Source organism: Podarcis tiliguerta (genome assembly GCF_965153285.1).
Source record: "Podarcis tiliguerta genome assembly, chromosome: 14".
NCBI classification, from domain to species: domain Eukaryota; kingdom Metazoa; phylum Chordata; class Lepidosauria; order Squamata; family Lacertidae; genus Podarcis; species Podarcis tiliguerta.
Window position 1 is genome coordinate 24,916,630 of NC_139547.1, and position 18,610 is coordinate 24,935,239.

At 44.9% G+C, this 18,610-nt stretch overlaps 1 protein-coding gene across 2 annotated transcripts in view; it reads right to left on the reverse strand.

Annotated features, from left to right (window-relative positions):
• SLCO3A1 (solute carrier organic anion transporter family member 3A1) overlaps positions 1–18,610 on the reverse strand; it is a 115,576-nt gene that overhangs the window by 71,215 nt on the left and 25,751 nt on the right. For both annotated transcript variants that reach the window (XR_014504570.1, XM_083411994.1), the window contains exon 2: positions 12,199–12,664. Coding sequence is in view for 1 of the 2 variants with exons in the window: in XM_083411994.1 (XP_083268120.1) it covers positions 12,199–12,664 (466 nt within the window). In the remaining variant the exon portion in view is untranslated. The remainder of the gene's footprint in view (positions 1–12,198; positions 12,665–18,610) is intronic.

Genomic DNA, 18,610 nt, shown 5'->3' on the forward strand with positions numbered 1-18,610 from the left:
AATATTTTTAGTTTCCTGTTCCTTACATTGCTTTGAATGTATACTTTAAACCTGGTTTTCTTCAGTAATGTTTTATTCTGGATTGTTTTATTGTAGGCTGTAAACTGCTTTGAGATTTTTCCCTTTAAATATATAAAGTGGTATAGACTTTAAAGGAATTATGAAGAAGAAGAAGAATGATTTACAAATGCCCACCCTGCCTGGTCCCCAGAGTCCATCAACCTCCCACATTGCTCAACCACAAACTCATAACTCTCTTTGGAGTCCTCTGCCTACTGTTTTTATTCTTCTGATGCCTAGACTGATTAAATAACAAGCCTGCGTGTAGTTAGCCAACTGCTAACAAGATCCAGGTGGTCTTGATTGCAGGGTAATTGCAACACACACTAATTACAAATAGCAGTCACAAGCATAAAATGAGGCTTGTTTGCATTAACTTTCTATGTTAAATAACTTCTCCCTTCCCCCCCAAAAATCCACATTAATATTAATCATTCATGTTCCTGCTGTGCTTATCACTGCCCTGGGTATGTTTTTAAATGGAGAACATTAGAAGTCATAAGCTTATGAATCAAGAAAGGAAGAAAACCTGGTGGAGGGGCGGGGGAGACCCACAGCCTTCGAATGTCATCAAAAATGATTGCCTGTCAGATGGAGATCAAAATACAGAGATCAAGCATCGCAAGGTGTCAAATATATAAATATCATTCAAAATATGAGAACAACCCCATTAGATCAGAACCAAGGTCCACCTAGTGTGAGAGGGGCTGGAGTCAGCACTAAATTAATAAGTCACTAATGTGCTCACTGGAAGGACAGATCGTGAAGCTGAGGCTCCAATACTTTGGCCACCTGGTGAGAAGAGAAGACTCCCTGGAAAAGACCCTGATGTTGGGAAAGATGGAGGGCACAAGGAGAAGGGGGCGACAGAGGACAAGATGGTTGGACAGTGTTCTTGAAGCTACAAACATGAGCCTGACCAAACTGCGGGAGGCAGTGGAAGACAGGAGTGCCTGGCGTGCTCTGGTCCATGGGGTCACAAAGAGTCGGACACAACTAAACGATTAAACAACAGCAGCAGGAGGGGGAGACTCCCTGGATTCTTCAGCAGCTTCTTGGCACTCCCTCCTCTTCTCCTGTTTCAGCCTCGGAGTCTGAACTGCACTCTGCCACAGACTCCTCCTGCTCACTAAATCCTGTTTCTGACACCGCCTCCCCCTCTAACCACTCACAGTCGTCCCGCCACCAATCCCCTGGCTCTGAGCCTTCTTCCCATGGGGGGTTCTCTGCTGGTATCTCCCACCACTCCTCTGCATCCAGCCAATCCATGACGCCTAGGCTGGCATCATGGTCAACCAGGAACAGCCAGCATGGTGCTTCTAAGATCCCATCTCCCCCACATGTTGAAAGCAGTGGCTCTTATTTGGAGGAAGCGTGTGGCGCTGTGGGTTAAACCACAGAGCCTAGGATTTGCCAATCAGAAGGTCAGCGGTTCAAATCCCCGCGACGGGGTGAGCTCCCGTTGCTCGGTCCCTGCTCCTGCCAACCTAGCAGTTTGAAAGCACGTCAAAGTGCAAGTAGATAAATAGGTACCGCTCCAGCAGGAAGATAAACGGCGTTTCCGTGCGCTGCTCTGGTTCGCCAGAAGCAGCTTAGTCATGCTGGCCACATGACCCAGAAGCTGTACGTTAGCTCCCTCGGCCAATAAAGCGAGATGAGCGCTGCAACCCCAGAGTCGGCCACGACTGGACCTAAAGGTCAGGGATCCCTTTACTATGTACTTTAAATATATACAATCTTGAGTATGGATTTGTCATCTGTACCAGGGGGCATGTTTGTAACATGAGTTCTATTTGGCAGCCTTCAAGCTGGCATCCAACAGGGGAAAGGTCGTAACAGAAGTCCACTGTGTTACAAGGCCTATGGAAGGCAGCCAAGCTGATACGTCTGGGTTTGGTGAGGCTTAGCACGATCCTATTAAATCGCCAGAGCCACAAGAACTTGCAGGTGGGAGGGTGTGTGTGTGTATGTGAGAGAGAATGGATAAGAAGTCCATTGTTCTGGAACAAAGGACAGTGAAAAGGGTTGCTACGTCTGCAACCAGATGCTGTGACAACAAGCTCTTTATGAACAAGCTACAAAAGTTTCTACAAAGCACTCCTTGATTACATGTAGTAAAATATTTGTTATCTAAGCAGCCCAGACCCAACATCCCTCCGACAGATCCAAAGGTAGTAGTCCTGTGAGTTTCATAAAGCAAACACACAAAGGGAGAGAATTTCTTGCGGCACCTTGAAGGCTAACGGATTTCTCTTTAGTGTTATCTGGAAATCTGATAAGACTTTGTGCACCCCCTGCTCAGGATATAATTAATATGTTCTTTGTCCATGAGATTCAATGTAACTTTGCCTGGAAATTTCTCTGTTATGGAGAAAGCTCAGCTCATTTTCAAGTAAAAACATCATTATTATTATTATTATTATTATTATTATTATTATTATTATATCCATCTGACTGGGTTGCCCCAGCCATCTTGGGCAGTTTCCTGCAAAATATAAAAACACAATAAACCATAAAACAGCAAAGACTTTCCTATACAGGGCTACCTTCAGATGTCTTCTGAAAGTCAGATAGGTGTTTATCTCCTTGACATCTGATGGGAGTGTGTGCCACTACTGAGAAGGCCCTCTGTCTGCCTGGTTCCCTGCAACCTTACATCTTGCAGTGAGGGAACTGCCCAAAGACCCCCGAAGCTGGATTTCAATGTCTGGGCTGAACAATGGGGGTAGAGACACTCCTTCAGGTATACAGGGCTAAGGCCATTTAGGGTCTTAAAGGTCAACACCAGGGGGCCAGCAAACTTTTTCAGCAGAGGGCTGGTCCACTGTCCCTCAGACCTTCAGACCTTGTTGTGGGGACAGACTATTTCTTATTATTATTTAAAAAAGAACGAATTCCTACGCCCCACAAATAACCCAGAGATGCATTTTAAGTAAAAGGACACATTCTACTTATGTAAAAACACACTGATTTCTGGACCGTCCATGGGCCAGATTTAGAAGGCGACTGGGCCGGATCCAGCCCCCAGGCCTTAGTTTGCCTAACCACGGTCAACACCAACACTTTGCATTGTGCTCGGAGACATACTTTAGCCACTGTAGATCCTTTAGGACTGGTGTCGTTTGGTCCCGGTGGCCGCTCCCGGTCACCAGTCTAGCTGCCGCATTCTGGATTAGTTTTAGTTTCTGAGTCGCCTTCAAAGGTACCCCCATATAGAGTGCATTGCAGTAGTCCAAGCGGGAGATAACCAGAGCGTGCACTACTCTGGCGAGGCTATGGCCACTGCAGGAACCTGCCCTTTATTCAGCATCCAACATGAACAGAGGAGAAGCAACAGGCTGTATTTAGGACAGGAAGTTGTTGTTGAGAATGGGGAGAAGAGCCAACTCATGCGTCCCATTATTGGGCTGCAAGGCAATTTCCAAGGGAAAGAAGGAGAAAGGGTGCTGCTCAGTGTTGCATACAGAAGAACCTGGGTTCAACCCCCAACTTCTCTTGTCTGAAATGCCAGTCATTATAGTTAAATGCACTGCATGCAAAACGTCCCAAATTCAATCCCCGGCATCTCCAGGTAAGGCTGGGAAGGACTCCCTGCTGGACAACCCAGAGAGCTGCTGCCAGTCCGTGTAAACACTACTGAGCTAGACCAACCAATGGTCTGATTTGGTATATGGCAGTGCCCTAGTGAAATATACTCGGTGAGGAGGAATGGAAGTTCCCCCAGAATGTCTGCTTTATATACATTATTTACACAATGGGCCCCACGTGATTGGCTAATTCCGGGATTCTCCTGTAAGCCAATCAGGTTGCGGATTCACTTGCACCTGGAGCTGGATTGGGTGGCTCCTGTGGACCAATCAGACTACTGCATTCTGGACCCTATTGTTCTGGGACCAATCAGACTGCTGCATTCTGAATCCTATTGTTCTAGGACCAACCAGACTGCTGCATTTTGGATCCTATTCAACTCAGTACATAACACCTATACTGTGAACAAATAACACTTTGGGGCAACGTCCACACCATACATTCAAGGAACTAGGATACCGTGTTAAAGTCATGGCTTTCCTCAAAGAATTGTGGTAGTTTGTTAAGGATGCTGAGAGTTCCTGGGGGACCATTATTCCCATCCCAGAGTAACAATTCCCAGAATTCCCTGGGAAGAGGGGCTGACTGCATCAAGCTCCCTGAATCTGTTGGCATTGAATCCCACCCGAAACTAGCAAGAGCCTGGAAGAGCCCCAAATTCAATCATAATCCAGCCGCACGAGCTACTTAGTGATTAAGGCAGTGGTTTTCTGCTAACATTATGTCCCGCATCACTCAGCATATTGCTCAGCTCTCCGTGGAAGGTGAAAAGGGCATCGCTGAATTCTTCAGAGCTCCGTCTTGCTCATTTGGCTGAGGGCGGCCGGAATAATCTTCCCCGACAGGCCTTGAAAATATCTTGCAACACCCACTTCTTCCTCTGCTATTATTACTGCTGGGGCAGCGTGGTGAGTGAGGGGTGGGTGTGGGGAGGGCAGAGGCCTTTAAAGGCTGGAGGAAAAGCCGAGAGAACGGTTAACGGATTCCAGGGTTTGAGCAAACAAACAGAAAAAGCTGGTTCTACAAGCCGAAAGTCTACCCTTCCCTACTTTGGGGCAGCTACCTGTACAGCTACCTCAGGGGTGGGGGACCATTTGGAGCCAGAGTGCCAGATTCCCTTGCAGGCATTTTTCTGGGGACCGGATGCAAGTGGTAGGCAGGGCCAGAAGCAAAGGTAGGTGGAGCAACAGGAGCAACACATCCTTTTCGTCCAATGGAGAAAAGCCTTTATAGCTCTGTGGTTCCAGTCTCTGTAATTCATTCTGTAATGCCTGCTTATTCTGTTTCCATGCCACCTGAATGTCTTCCACATTTTCCTCTGCTGCAATGAACCTTTCTTTTTTCAAAGGAAGCCTTAAAAAACCCTTTCTGCCCTTAGTCCTAGAGGACAAAAGCAACCGAATGACCTGTCAGTGGTGTGCAAACATCATGCAAAATGGAGAAGGTCACAGCTCAGGGGTAGAGCATCTGCTTTGCATGCAGAAAGTCTCAGGATTCAGTCCCTGATGGCATCTCCAGGTAGGGATGGGAGAGGGAAATCACAGCCCCCCCCCCCCGAAACCCTGGAATGCAACGGGCAGTCAGCGTAGACAATACTGATCTAGACAGACCAGTATTTATATACCCTTCTTCATCCGTAGATCTCAGGGTGGTTCGCAACATAAAAACACAAGATAAGAACACAAAATGCATAATAAAAGCAGGAAGTAGGAGCCACAAGGGACATGGGTGGTGCTGTGGGTTAAACCACAGAGCCTAGGACTTGCCAATCAGAAGGTCAGCGGTTCGAATCCCCGCAAGGGGATGAGCTCCTGTTGCTCGGTCCCTGCTCCTGCCCACCTAGCAGTTTGAAAGCACCCCAAAAAGTGCAAGTAGATAAATAGGTACCACTCCAGCGCGAAGGTAAACGGCGTTTATGTGCGCTGCTCTGGTTCACCAGAAGTGGCTTAGTCATGCTGGCCACATGACCCGGAAGCTGTACGCCGGCTCCCTCGGCCAGTAAAGTGAGATGAGCGCTGCAACCCCAGAGTCGGCTACGACTGGACCTAATAGTCAGGGGTCCCTTTACCTTTTAGGAACCACAAATCAGCAACCCCACTCCCCGCATCCAGTGCTCCTTTCCTATGCTCCTGGAATGAACAGAACCCAGAAAAGGAGAAGATACACAGAGAAAGTTAGGGCTTTTGCGTGCCTCTTACAAGATGCTTTGCACTTTGGCACCAAGCAGACGATACGTGCCTAGTACTTTAGATCATAGCTATACCACTTTGAAAATAAACATAAGACTGCTTCTGATGGTCCTGAGAAATTAAGCACACAGATCTGCTGCATTCTGGAAAGGGTGAAGCTTTCAGCAGCCTCTCATGATGCAGTCTATTTGACTAGTCAGAAACTGTTACGACCAGCTGGCTTCAACCAATCTCATGCAAACCAGGCAGCTGATCCGACTGTATTGCTCTCGTTTGCCTCCCTGACTTGCCCGCTGCATTCAGACCTCCGATAGCTATTAGCAAAATGACATGAAGTGGAGCAATTGCCGTGATATGCCAGAGACCCAGAGCAACGGTGCTGCAGTGAATATTTTTCTCTCCCCCCCCCACTCTTTGTAATTTAATAAATACATCCGCTTAAGTGCCCCCGCAAAGCATAGAAGGTGTTTCCATTAATTGATTACAGCCATGACTCTAAGTGAACTGCAACAATATTTATGTTTTCATTTAATTTTCTGGGTTAATGCTGCCACAAACAGAGATGTGGGCAACCTGAGCCCGGTCTACTAAGGAGCGGATATTCGGAAACAATGACTCCAGAGGAAGGGCAATGATTTAAAAGGCTTCAGGTTTTTCCTGGATCAATGACGGTGCGGCTGATACCACAACATCCTTGTCGATTTTTTGCCATTTAATCTTAAGAGGAATCGGTCTGAGATGGACAGAACACCTGCTGTTAAGAATATATATGGCACTTCTGGGAACCGTTCCTGGATGGCTAGTATTAATAACTCATTCATTTCTCACTAGTACATCCCTTTATAGGGGCGGCATGGGGTAGGCAGGGAATGGAAGCTGTAAGACTTTACTAAATGACTCTCGTCTGGGATTAGTAAAAAATGTTTACCTGCAAGATCGCCTTGCCCCATATTCTCTAGCTTGACTGCTTCAATCTAAAGAACTGACACTGTCAGAAGTGCCACACAATACCCATTCTGCACTCGGGAGACCTTGGTCTTTTAAGTGTGGCAGCACAGACTTTGGAACTTCCTGCTTATTAACACCAGGCAGGTGCCTTCACTGTACTCATTTCATCACCTGCTAAAAAATACTTTTGTTTAGAGAAGCCTATCAAGACATGTAGAGAATGCTGACATGTGTTGCAGTCTGGTTTTTACCTTATTGTTGGTTTAAATTATTATTTTTCAATGTTGTGCATTAATTGTTTTACTGATAATTTAATTGCTTTATTCTTTCTGTAAGCTGCTTTGAGGGCTTTTTTTTCTTTTCTTTTACAATCAAGCTGCATATGAATTGTATGATATAAAGAAACACAGGGCTTTGACAACCTGCATTGAGGGCTATGCTACTAGCCACAATGGCTGCGCTCTGCCTCCACAGCTGAAGGCAGCAGTGCTTCCAAATACCAGGAGGGGAGAGGGCTCTTGTGCTTTGTCCTGCTTGGGGCATCTGGTTGGCTCCACTGAGAACAGCATGCTGGGCTAGATGGTCTTTTGGCCTGGCCCAGCAGGCTCTTCTTGTGCTCTTGACAAGAGACAAAATGATCCACGAGAAGTGCCAGGAAGCTGGCAGCTGCAGAGGGCTGAGGAATCACATACCAGTTTGAAACAAGCAGTCAAATCTCTGGTTTCAAGCCTTTTGTTTTCGTTTGGTGCTAAGGAAGATGCAGTGCCCATCACCAGCCGGAAAGGATGGCGCCTGCGAAAAGCTGAATGTGCTGGCAGTTTGAACATCCTCTTCTGAGCTCGGAGAGGGAGGGGGGGGGGAATTTGGATTTGGTTTGACTCCAAAGCACTCCCCCACCCTTCCTTCCTGCTATTCCTATAAACAGTTGCTACAGCAACACTCTCTTGTGGCTGTCTCACAACGTTTACAGCACGTACTACAGAGCTTTCTACAGGGCCTGGCATCAATCCTTCTAATAGCAAACTCAGGTGGCGAGTGCTGACAGGACTGCCACAAAAATGGGGCCAAGGAGGAACAAGCGGGAGGTATCTGCCTGCCCAAGGGAACCCAAAGTTTTCAGAAGCAATTTTTTTAAAAATGTGGTAGCCAAATACCCCTGCCCCCCAAAAAAACTCCACAGTCCAATGAGGACTGAGCATGCACCGTAGCCTTGGAACGTTGTGACAATTGGGGCAGGGGACAAAACAGCAGGGGGGAGACTGGTATATCCTGTTTGGAGGGCTGTAATATCTGAGAAGATCCATCCCTTGACCCAGACCAGGATTCTAGGATGCTCTGGGAATTCTGGAAGCAGGGACTCCAGTCTGTACTTAACTGTGAGCAATGAAGGCAATCTGAAATAAAGCTCTCCATTCAGCAAACATGGCCTCCATCTATGTTCTGTGTCCCAGATGCCAAAAATCAATGGAGAGAATGGACCACAGAATGGATGGCTGGAGCCCTGAACTTTGTTTAGGAGGTAAAGATACATTGCCCCCCCTTGACTCATCCAATGCAAAACAGGAAAGCCCTGGAATAAAATATACATTAGAAAGAAGGAACCAAAAAAAGACAGACAGACAGAAGGAACAAGGTGATATGAAGGTCCTGTTCCCTGCAGGTGTCAATGTGCCAGCGAGTTCCCCATGGAGACCTTAGTCAGACTCCTGGAATTATATAGGATGGAAGTGATAAAGGTGATGCACAGGGAGCTCAATCTTGTTTTCTGACTCAGCCGTGTTCCTACTTGACCCACACATGTCATCACATATGGCAACAGCTGTGGGCAAATGGGCATGGAATGTGAGAAACGGTCTGTCAGGCCGTTCCTGAGCCCTGCCCCAAAAGATAATCACACCCTTATATACTGCACACATCCCTGGCACTCTGTAGGAGAGGGCCTGCTGAAGACACCATCTCATCAGGAGGTCTGTTCCACATAATGTAGGAACTAGGCCTTTGGAGTTGTGGAACTTTTCTGTGCTGGAACCTCCTTTTCCTTACCTATCAGGCATCAGAGAATTGTAGAGTTGGAATGGGCCCCATGGGTCATCTAGTCCAACCCCCTGCAATGCAGGTATCACAGCTCAAGAATCCCTGGTCATCTAGTCTCTATTTAAAACCATCCAATGAAATCCACCACCTTCTGAAGTAGCCTGTTCCACTTTTTTCTTCAGGCAAGACTATTCAGAACTGCAGGATACTGACATGTGTCTTAATCTGGTTTTAGCTTATTGCTGATCTTAATTATGCTTTGAATCCTTTAAATACTTGTTTTTAACAGTTCCCCTCACTCCTCGATAATTTCATCGTTTTAGTCTTCTTGTAAACAGCTTTGAGGGTGCTGGGGTCTTTCTGTGTGTGTGTGTGTAAACAATCAAGTGGTATATAAATTTTGTCAAATGTTTAAAACAAATAAGAGGGACCACAAAGGCCAGCCAGTAGAGGCATTCTGTCTCTGATATTTCACCTAAGGTGAGATTGCAGTGCAGAAAGTTAAAAGGCAGAAATAGGGGAACAATCCAAGGGTTGCCAAGTCATCATTTTGTTTTGGAACAAGAGGTATCATAGCTACCAGAAAGGACTAGTTGACAGAGGCTTCCCTTCCTGGCAGGCAGTCGCAATGGAGATCAAGAGAGAAAAGGGCAGGGCTGTGTATGCTGGCTGAACAATGAGGAGCTAGGCTGGGTTTATGTGAGGCCTTTGAGGGAGGAAGACAGAGCCCAAGAAAAAACTTCTCCACTACCCCAGTTCACTTTGGCCAGTGGTGAGAAAGGAAGCGTTTCCCACAAATGAAATGACAGTGGGAGCCCTTTTCCTGGATCCACAATGCTCCAGGGGGATAACATTTGCTTTTAATTGTATGTTGTTGTTTCCATCAGAGAAGTGTTTGCTACCCTAGGCTCCTTTTGGGGGAAAGGTGGCATCTAGATTTAACTGAGTAGAATGAATGAATGAATAAGTTAGCTGTCTGTGCCTGCCACTGTCTCTGGCTCCAGCCTCAGCTGGGCTCCCTTGCTTTCTGCCCCACAAATCCCAAATGGGCCCCCAGCCACCATTGATGGAAAAGTTTAAGGCTAAACATGTCAAACTATCATAAAGGGTTTCTCTTCTTTGTTTTCCAAAGATATGCCCCACGGAGGACCTTAAGGTCCACAAATAACAATGAGGTCCCAAGCCACAAGGTGGTTAGATTGGTCAACTAGAGCCAGGGCCTTTTCAGTACTGGCCCCAACTTGGTAGACCGCTCTGTCACAAGAGACTAGGGCCCTGAGGGACTTGACATCTTTCTGCAGGGCCTGCAAGACACAGCTGTTCCGCCTGGCCTTTGGTCTGGACTCAGTCTGACCCTTATGTTTCCCTTCCCTTATAGTTTTGATTTATGGGCTATTATTAAAATGAGGCTGCATTTTAAATTGCATTTTAACCCATCTTTTAATAAACTGGTTTTTTGTTTGTTTGTTTGTCCCCCCATTATGTTTTATTGTAATTTTATTGGTGTTAGCCACCCTGAGCCGGGGAAGGCGGGGTATAAATAAAATTTTATTATTTATTATTATTATAAAGTGTCTGAGAAGGGCAGCCCAGCCTTCAAGATGCCCGCTCTACCCTATGACCCTCAGCCCTGACCACCTTCCCACAGGGGTCTTCTAACAGGTATGCATCCATGACTGCAGTTCAGGCTTTCATACACCTGTTTTCCAGCTCAGCCTTTAGTGAAGGTGGCTTATCCCTTCTGCTTTGGGGCAGCAATGGGATGTACTGTAAGTAGGGATAAGGGAGAAATCAGACTCAGTTTGCACTGAGAATGAAACCGACCTAATTTGCACTTTCTGAAACCATACGGTAACCAAAGCACGACCATCTTTTGTAATTCTCCAAATTCTGCAATGCAGTTCTCAAGCAATGTGTACACAAAATGCACAAAATGCATAAAGTGTCCAAAGAAATGCATATATTGAAAATAACATAGAAAAAATGTTATAGTAGGGGAGATCACTTTGCAAAATATGTGGCTACTGCAGTAAACGTGTGTATTTACAGAAAATTATGCTAAAATGCATTTTTTTATGAGGACTTTTGAAAAGAAATCACAAACAGATGTGGTCTAAAAGTTAAGATTGGAAACATGAGGAACAGGGAAACTGAAACTGGTGGATTTTCTCATCGCTAAAGGTAGGCAGCCACCTATTCCTCAGTTTGATGGAAGATGCCAGGCAAAGCAACCTTCCCTGTCTTAGCTCCTTGTAAATCATTGTTGACCTCTTATGATGTCCGGTTGGTGCTCCTGAATCTTTTGAATGACATCGGTACAAGCGTCTGTGAAAAGTGTTGGTGTCTTTCTCTGTTATTTTACACAAGAACAACTTACAAGTCTTGGCTTCTGATCCCAAGGGTATATAGAAAACTATTACTTCCCACTAGGCAGAAACTAAACCTGAATATTCCAGCAACTGACTTAAGGCAATGAAAAGTGGGAGGAGGGAACCTTACTGACTAGATAAGAAAGCCATAATTGGTAACTTTGAAGTCAATAAAAAAAATGATCCATAAAAAAGTTAAGGGTGCTTTAGAGATTTCACTTGCAGAAAACATTAGGAGAATATCTTCCTAATTAACCAGTCTCTCATTACACTTGTCAGCCCAAAAGGATTATTAACAGATCATCAGCTTTCTCTAATGCCAACAACCATGAATAAATAGAATGGTTATCTCTTTTCTGCCATTCTAATTACAAAAAAAATATCAAATAGACGAAGCAAGAGGAGCTATTCATAATCGTTTTTCTCTGCCACACCCTTAACTTCCCTATCCACCCACCAGTGGTGGGCTTGGATACTAGGGTACCCTGCGCAAGGCCAAAATTTGCCCCACCATCCTCTCAATGCCTTTCCAAAGGCAGGTAAGGAGGCACCCAGCTTTGGGAAAGAGATACGAGAGCCCTGTCTGGGTCCTAGAGCCCTCCCGCCTCCTTCCCAAAGCTGGGAAAGTACTAACTAGACAGTGGTACCTCGGGTTACATACGCTTCAGGTTACAGACTTCGCTAACTCAGAAATAGTACCTCGGGTTAAGAACTTTGTTTCAGGATGAGAACAGAAATCACATGATGGCGGCACGGCAGCAGCAGGAGGCCCCACTAGCTAAAGTGGTGCTTCAGGTTGAGAACAGTTTCAGGTTAAGAACGGACCTCTGGAACGAATTAAGTACTTAACCCGAGGTACCACTGTAGTAATATAATGATGATGAGGATTCCCACCCAATAAACAAGAATTCAGAAGCAAGAAGGCACCATTCCAAATCTACACAGAACAAAGTTAGTAAAGAGGACAAGAAACAGCCAGAAACGATACTCTGGAAAGCTCCACCACTTACCTATATACAGGGAAGAGTCTTTCCTTCTCACGTGGTCGTCGATGTAGGAAACTCCTAAAGGCTGTACAGGGGTGGCCCCAATCCCTAGGAGGACTTGAGCTCCAATGAGAAGCAAATACATCATGTTGGTGGCAGTTCTGTTCCTGCAGATAAGCTCCGGGTCTGGTCCCTCATCGCTGGCAGAGCCATTGACCACGCAAACATCCCTCCCTTCGGCGCCCCACCGAATCTCCCCGGATTCGTATTCGTACTGATGGGTCAGGAATTCGGGCAGCGCTGAGAGGAGAGCCCCGAGAGCCATGACGATCCCTCCGCATCCTATCAAGCGAGGCCGGTGGCCCCGGGCACCAAAATAGCTGACAAAGAGGATGAGAGCCAAGTTCCCAATCTCAAAGCTGCTGGCGATCACACCCACGTCGGCACTCTGCAGGTTGAATCTCCGCTCCAAGGTGGTCAGCACACTCACCTGTGAGGAGAGACAACGAGTTTTAGTTTTCACCCTTTATTATTTTATTCACATAATATACATTCTTTACAACACACAACTCCAAAATAAGCAGACAACTCCAAAATAAAATCGTATGTAACAGAACCATAAGTCTCATGTTTTCATTTACACTGATCTCCTCTACGATACAGCCAGTGTGGTGTAGTGGTTAAGAGCGGTAGTCTCCTAATCTGGGGAACCGGGTTCGAGTCTCTGCTCCTCCACATGCAGCTGCTGGGTGACCTTGGGCCAGTCACACTTCTTTGAAATCTCTCAACCCCACTCACCTCACTGAGTATTTGTTGTGAGGGAGGAAGGGAAAGGAGATTGTTAGCCGCTTTGAGACTCCTTAAAGGGAGTGAAAGGCGGGATATCAAATCCAAACTCTTCTTCTTTTTCTTCTACTTGATATTTGTTGCTGCTTTCTGCTTTCCTGATAGAATCTTTATGAAAATTTAAATCTCTTAAATCCTATACCAATCTTTAACAGTTTCAATTAATCCCGTCACCTCCTTTCCCCACAGCCCAGTACTTCCCTCCACCCGTGTGCGATCTTCTTTACCTACTATTTTTGTTATTGTTGCATTATTCACTTTGTTATCCCATCCTTAATATATTATTATCTTATCTCTTTGCGCCTTTTAAACTTTTGCATATTAATTTTTAAGCCCCAGCGCCAACTTTTTTTCATGTATTCCTTAACGCATTCCCACTCTTTATTAATTTTTTGATTAAAGTAGCCTCTAATTGATGCTGTTAATTTTACCATCTCCGCAAGTTCAAGAAATTTGATTCTCCACTTGAATAATTCTGGTATTTTATCAATTTTCCAATTTTTTGCCACTATGATTCTGGCTGCCGTGGTTGCGTGAAGGAATACATTCCTTTTATTCTTAGGAATGTCACTCAATACTAAACCCAGCAAAAATTCATCTGGTTTTTTAAAGATTGTACTCCTAAAAATCTTTTTAAGCTCTTCATGTATCACAAACAATGAAACTCATTGTTTCACAATGAGTTTTAGCGTGCTTGTGTCCTATTTTCTAACGTTCCTTTCGCATTGCAGTACCTGTTCAAATATGGAAAGGTGGTGTGTTTTTTACTCATATACTCAAATGCCATGCTAATTTTCATTCACACCAGTGGGCATGGTGTGACATACCAACAAACATTGTTGGGCAACGTGTTGGTGCTGACCTTTAAAGCCCTAAACGGCCTCGGCCCTGTATACTGAAGGAGTGTCACTACCCCCATCGTTCAGCCTGGACACTGAGGTCCAGCTCTGAGGGACTTCTGGTGGTTCCCTCACTGCGAGAAGTGAGGTTGCAGGGAACCAGGCAGAGGGCCTTCTTGGTAGTGGCGCCCACCCTGTGGAACTCCCTCCCATCAGATGTCAAGGAGATAAATAACTATACAACTTTTAGAAAACATCTGAAGGCAAAGCTGTATCAGGAAGCTTTTAATGTCTGATTTTTTATATGTGTTGGAAACCACCCAGAGTGGCTGGGGAATAATAATAATAATAATAATAATAATAATAAAAACAAAAAACAATTATAATAATAGTAGCTCCCTCACATTTTCCGCACATGCATGTTTCCATTCCCCTGTGATTTTCCCCATGAAAATGGCAGAAAAGAACTGTATGTTGTTATAGTGCTCTGAATTTTGTCACTTCTGTGATTTTCTGGGGTAATGGGGCTGCAAACAGGTTTTTTTCCTGGAATCAAATTAAATGGAAATGAGCGCAAAAAATACACAACATTCCATTAGTTTTCTGGAATGGCTTTTATGGCATGTGGAAGCTCAAATACAATGCAGAAACCGACAAGGAAACACGAGGGAAATGGAGTAAACGGCTGAGGGAATGCAGTTTCGGGGTCGGCTTACTTAACACCTGACCCACCATATTCTGTTGCAGAACTTTCTCCTCTTGCTGACAGGGGATAAGCTCTTTCGGCAGCTTTATTAGATTAATAGGCACACAGAAAATTGTTCCTCCTGAAAGGAGCAAATGCAGAAACTGTTCTGGAGAGAAGTGTATATTCTGCAGCAAGCCTTTAAAAACATCCACACCAAAGACTTAAAACACACACACACACACACACACACACACACACACACACACACACACACACAAACAGTAAAGACCTTAAAACAAAAAAGGACAGCCTTAGGAGAAAGGCAAAAAATAGTTAGGACCGTAGGCGATCAGAATCTCCTCAAAAAGCAGATGATGTTCTCTGTAGCTGGATTCTAAGAGATTCTGGCAGCCTCTGTCCTCTTAGATATGCCCTCAGTGAACATCAGAATGCTGAGAGGACATTAAAAGATCACTGGGCATAAGAGAGAATAAGTATTACTGGACTCGTCTGTATTACTTAGTATGGAAAAATTAAAGGGGGGGAAGCAATTTCTTGTATTCCTGAAGCCAGACAAAGCCAATGTAGTGACATACAGATGTCGTCATGTACAATTCCCATCATCCCTGACAATTGGCCACATTAGTTTGGTCCAACAGGAACAGCAGTCCAGAACATCACCTGGGTGCCACCCTGGCTACTCTTGCCTCAAAGTAACTAAAATAAGCACCTCTATATTTCTTTATGAATCGCTTCCCACTAGCCGCCCCAGAGTGATTTACAATCCAGGGAAAACATACACCCAAAATAGCAGATGTTTGTTTATTCAAGTTTATATCCCTCCCTCCCAAAGAGGCCTAGGGTGGCCACTACAACATTTGCATATATAAAGATCTAAAGCTTTTGCATATAAAAAAGAATATTAAAACAATGAAGTGTATACATAAATGACTTCTACATCTGGCTCAGCACTGTCTTCTCTGAACAGCTGTGAGTCTCCAAGGTCATAGGGAAAGAGAGGCCTTTATAAACACCAGGTCCTTATTTCTTTTAACTGAAGGTACTGAGGGTAGAACCTGAGGCCTTCTTTCAGTGGGCCAAAGATTTTGGTTATAATATACAATTTGATGAATGGATAAAATTATGGAAAGAAGGAATGAAATTCACTGCATGCACTACAATAAAAGAAAATGTTATGAAAATGATGTATAGATGGTTTGCGTGTCGAGGTCCCCAGGTCCACCCCAAATAACTCACACATCACACCGAAATTTTTTGTTTAAGATTTTTGGCATAATTTTGGCCACAACTTTATTAAAATACAAATTTGTGAGTGGTTGCGTAGGCATTGGTTGCGACTATCTGCCCCCACCATGGGGGACAGACTGACATTCCGCACGATGCGAAAGTCAGAATGGGGGAATACACTTGGGGGTTACGCGGAGCAGGGAACCTGCCCTCACCCCAAATGCAACCAGGAGCTCATTGCTATGGCCCGAGCCCCCTTGACAGAGTGGACAAGCAATAGTTAGCTCCCAATTCCTTTAACGGAATCCCTTGCAGCAGCAGCATTAGAGGGGCAGGCACAGCCAATCCATGCCCCTCAACCAACCAATCCATAAACCAATGCCTAACCGCGAACCTTACAAGTTGTGACGATTTGCTACGCAGAAGGCAAAAACCAAATGGCCCCAGCCAATCAGCCAGATGGACAAAATTCCTACCAGGCCCCCGCTCCAAAGCAGACGACCCCATGACAGACATAGCAAGGTCAAAGCGAACAACCCTAATTCTAGGGAGGGAGGGACGGGCAATCCGATGCATGGGCGAAAAGAGGAAGCCCTAGCCTGGTGCAAGGAGTTTTAGTATTTCTGGCTGTCAATCAATAAATGGCAACATTAACTTCTTCCCAACAACAAGGGAAGCCCCAATCGCATCAGTGGCCAACGATCAATTAGCCAGCCCTCCAATTTTGGAGTGTCCTGGAGGCCCCCACCGCAACACGTGCTCTCCATGAAGGAGAACATGCTATGTAACACCAGTGAAACTTGGTAAGATGTATAAAGTCAGTAATAAATGTTGGAAATGTCAGGAAAAAGAAGGAACATTTTATCACATGTGGTGGGAGTGTAAGAAAGTGAAAGGTTTCTGGGAAATGATTTATAATGAGATGAAGAAAATGTTGAAATGTACTTTTGTTAAGAAACCAGAAGCATTTTTATTAGGAATATTAGGGAATGAAATTAAAAAGAATGATGTGAAATTATTTAGGTATGCAGTGACAGCAGCTAGAATTTTGATGGCCCATAAATGGAAACAGGAAGAAATGCCGACGAGGGAAGAATGGAGAATGAAACTGATGGGATATGCAGAAATGAACAAATTAACAGGGAAAATTCGGAACCAACGCGATCAGAGATTCACCGAGGACTGGAATAAGTTTACAGAGTATATAAAAAATGTATGTGAGGAACAATTAACGCTTGTTGGCTTTCAAGAAGCTCTGTGAAAACGATTGATAGAAATGTTGCTTAAAAGATATAATAAGATTAAGATTGTTAAAGCGCAATATAAATTTAAGAAATGTGAGTAATTGTGATAATATGGAAAATTGTCAGACAGGCTGAGGGAAGTCTAAAAGATGTATATGTTAGAAGTGGATGTTAAACATGGATGGAATGTATATTGGAAATTGAATAAAAATTAATTATAAAAAAAAGAACCTGAGGCCTTCTGTGTGCCAAGCAGGTGTGCCACCACTGAGCCACGGGCGAGACATAGGAACATAGCTCAGTCTAGCTCAGTCTTGCGGCATGCAGTCAGTGGACTTGGGGGAACTAGGGTAGTCTCTTAAATGTTCCTGGAGAGCCAGCATGGTGTAGTGGTTAAGAGTGGTGGACTCGTAATCTGGTGAACTGGGTTTGCGTCCCCGCTCCTCCACATGCAGCTGCTGGGTGACCTTGGGCCAGTCACACTTCTCTGAAGTCTCGCAGCCCCACTCACCTCACAGAGTGTTTGTTGTGGGGGAGGAAGGGGGAGGAGAATGTTAGCCGCTTTGAGACTCCTGAAGGGGAGTGAAAGGCGGGATATCAAATCCAAACTCTTCTTCTTCTTCTTCTTGGTAAATTAGAGTATTAAAGTGTGTCCAACTCATTCGTATACGTTCATGTTTATATCACGATATTTACCACTCTGACGTGATAAATACTCTGTTCGAGAGATGTTCCCTTGGTTCATTTCCTGTGTGCAAATGCATTTTGTACAGCCCTGCTTTGGCTTCCACTTACGGCAGATGAGTCATCAGCGGGAGCGGCTGGAGCCGAGGAACAGGAATAGTCTGTTGGACAAAATAACTACACGTGGTGTTTGGTGCTTTGCATTTAACGTGTCTCCTTTTGTTCTGAAGACAACACAGCACAGGTTTGTTTGTTTTTCCCCTGTAGCAACTAAAAACGTGCAGTTTCAAGCATTCAAGTGAAGTGTGAAGTGGCCAGAAAGACCATACCATGTGTCTATACAATGGTACCTCAGGTTACATACGCTTCAGGTTACAGACTCCACTAACCCAGAAATAGTATCTCGGGTTAAGAACTTTGCTTCAGGATGAGAACGGAAATCGTGCTCCAGCGGTGCGGCAGCAGCAGCAGAGGCCCCCCATTAGCTAAAGTGGTGCTTCAGGTTAAGAACAGACCTCCAGAACGAATTAAGTCCTTAACCCGAGGTACCACTGTACATTAGTTAGAAAAGTATGGAGAGGGACTCAGTTAAAGAAACATTTCCCTGCTTAAAGAATGCATCTGCGCATGTGCGGTCAGGCTGCAAGACTGTGCCAAGGCCAGTGCAATTTGGTGAAATGTGCCTGCTTCCACAATGTTGTGTTTCAGACCTTCTTTGTGGCACATCTGTTCCCCTATGAAAAATTTCACCGCATGCCACCAGTGTACATCAAGTTCCTGGAGGGTAAGTCATCTTGAAATAGCCAGGGATTTAATCTGGAACCTCTTGTATGCAAAGCAGGGTAAAGGGTATTAGGACTCCTCAAGGTCCTTAGAAGATTTCAGGG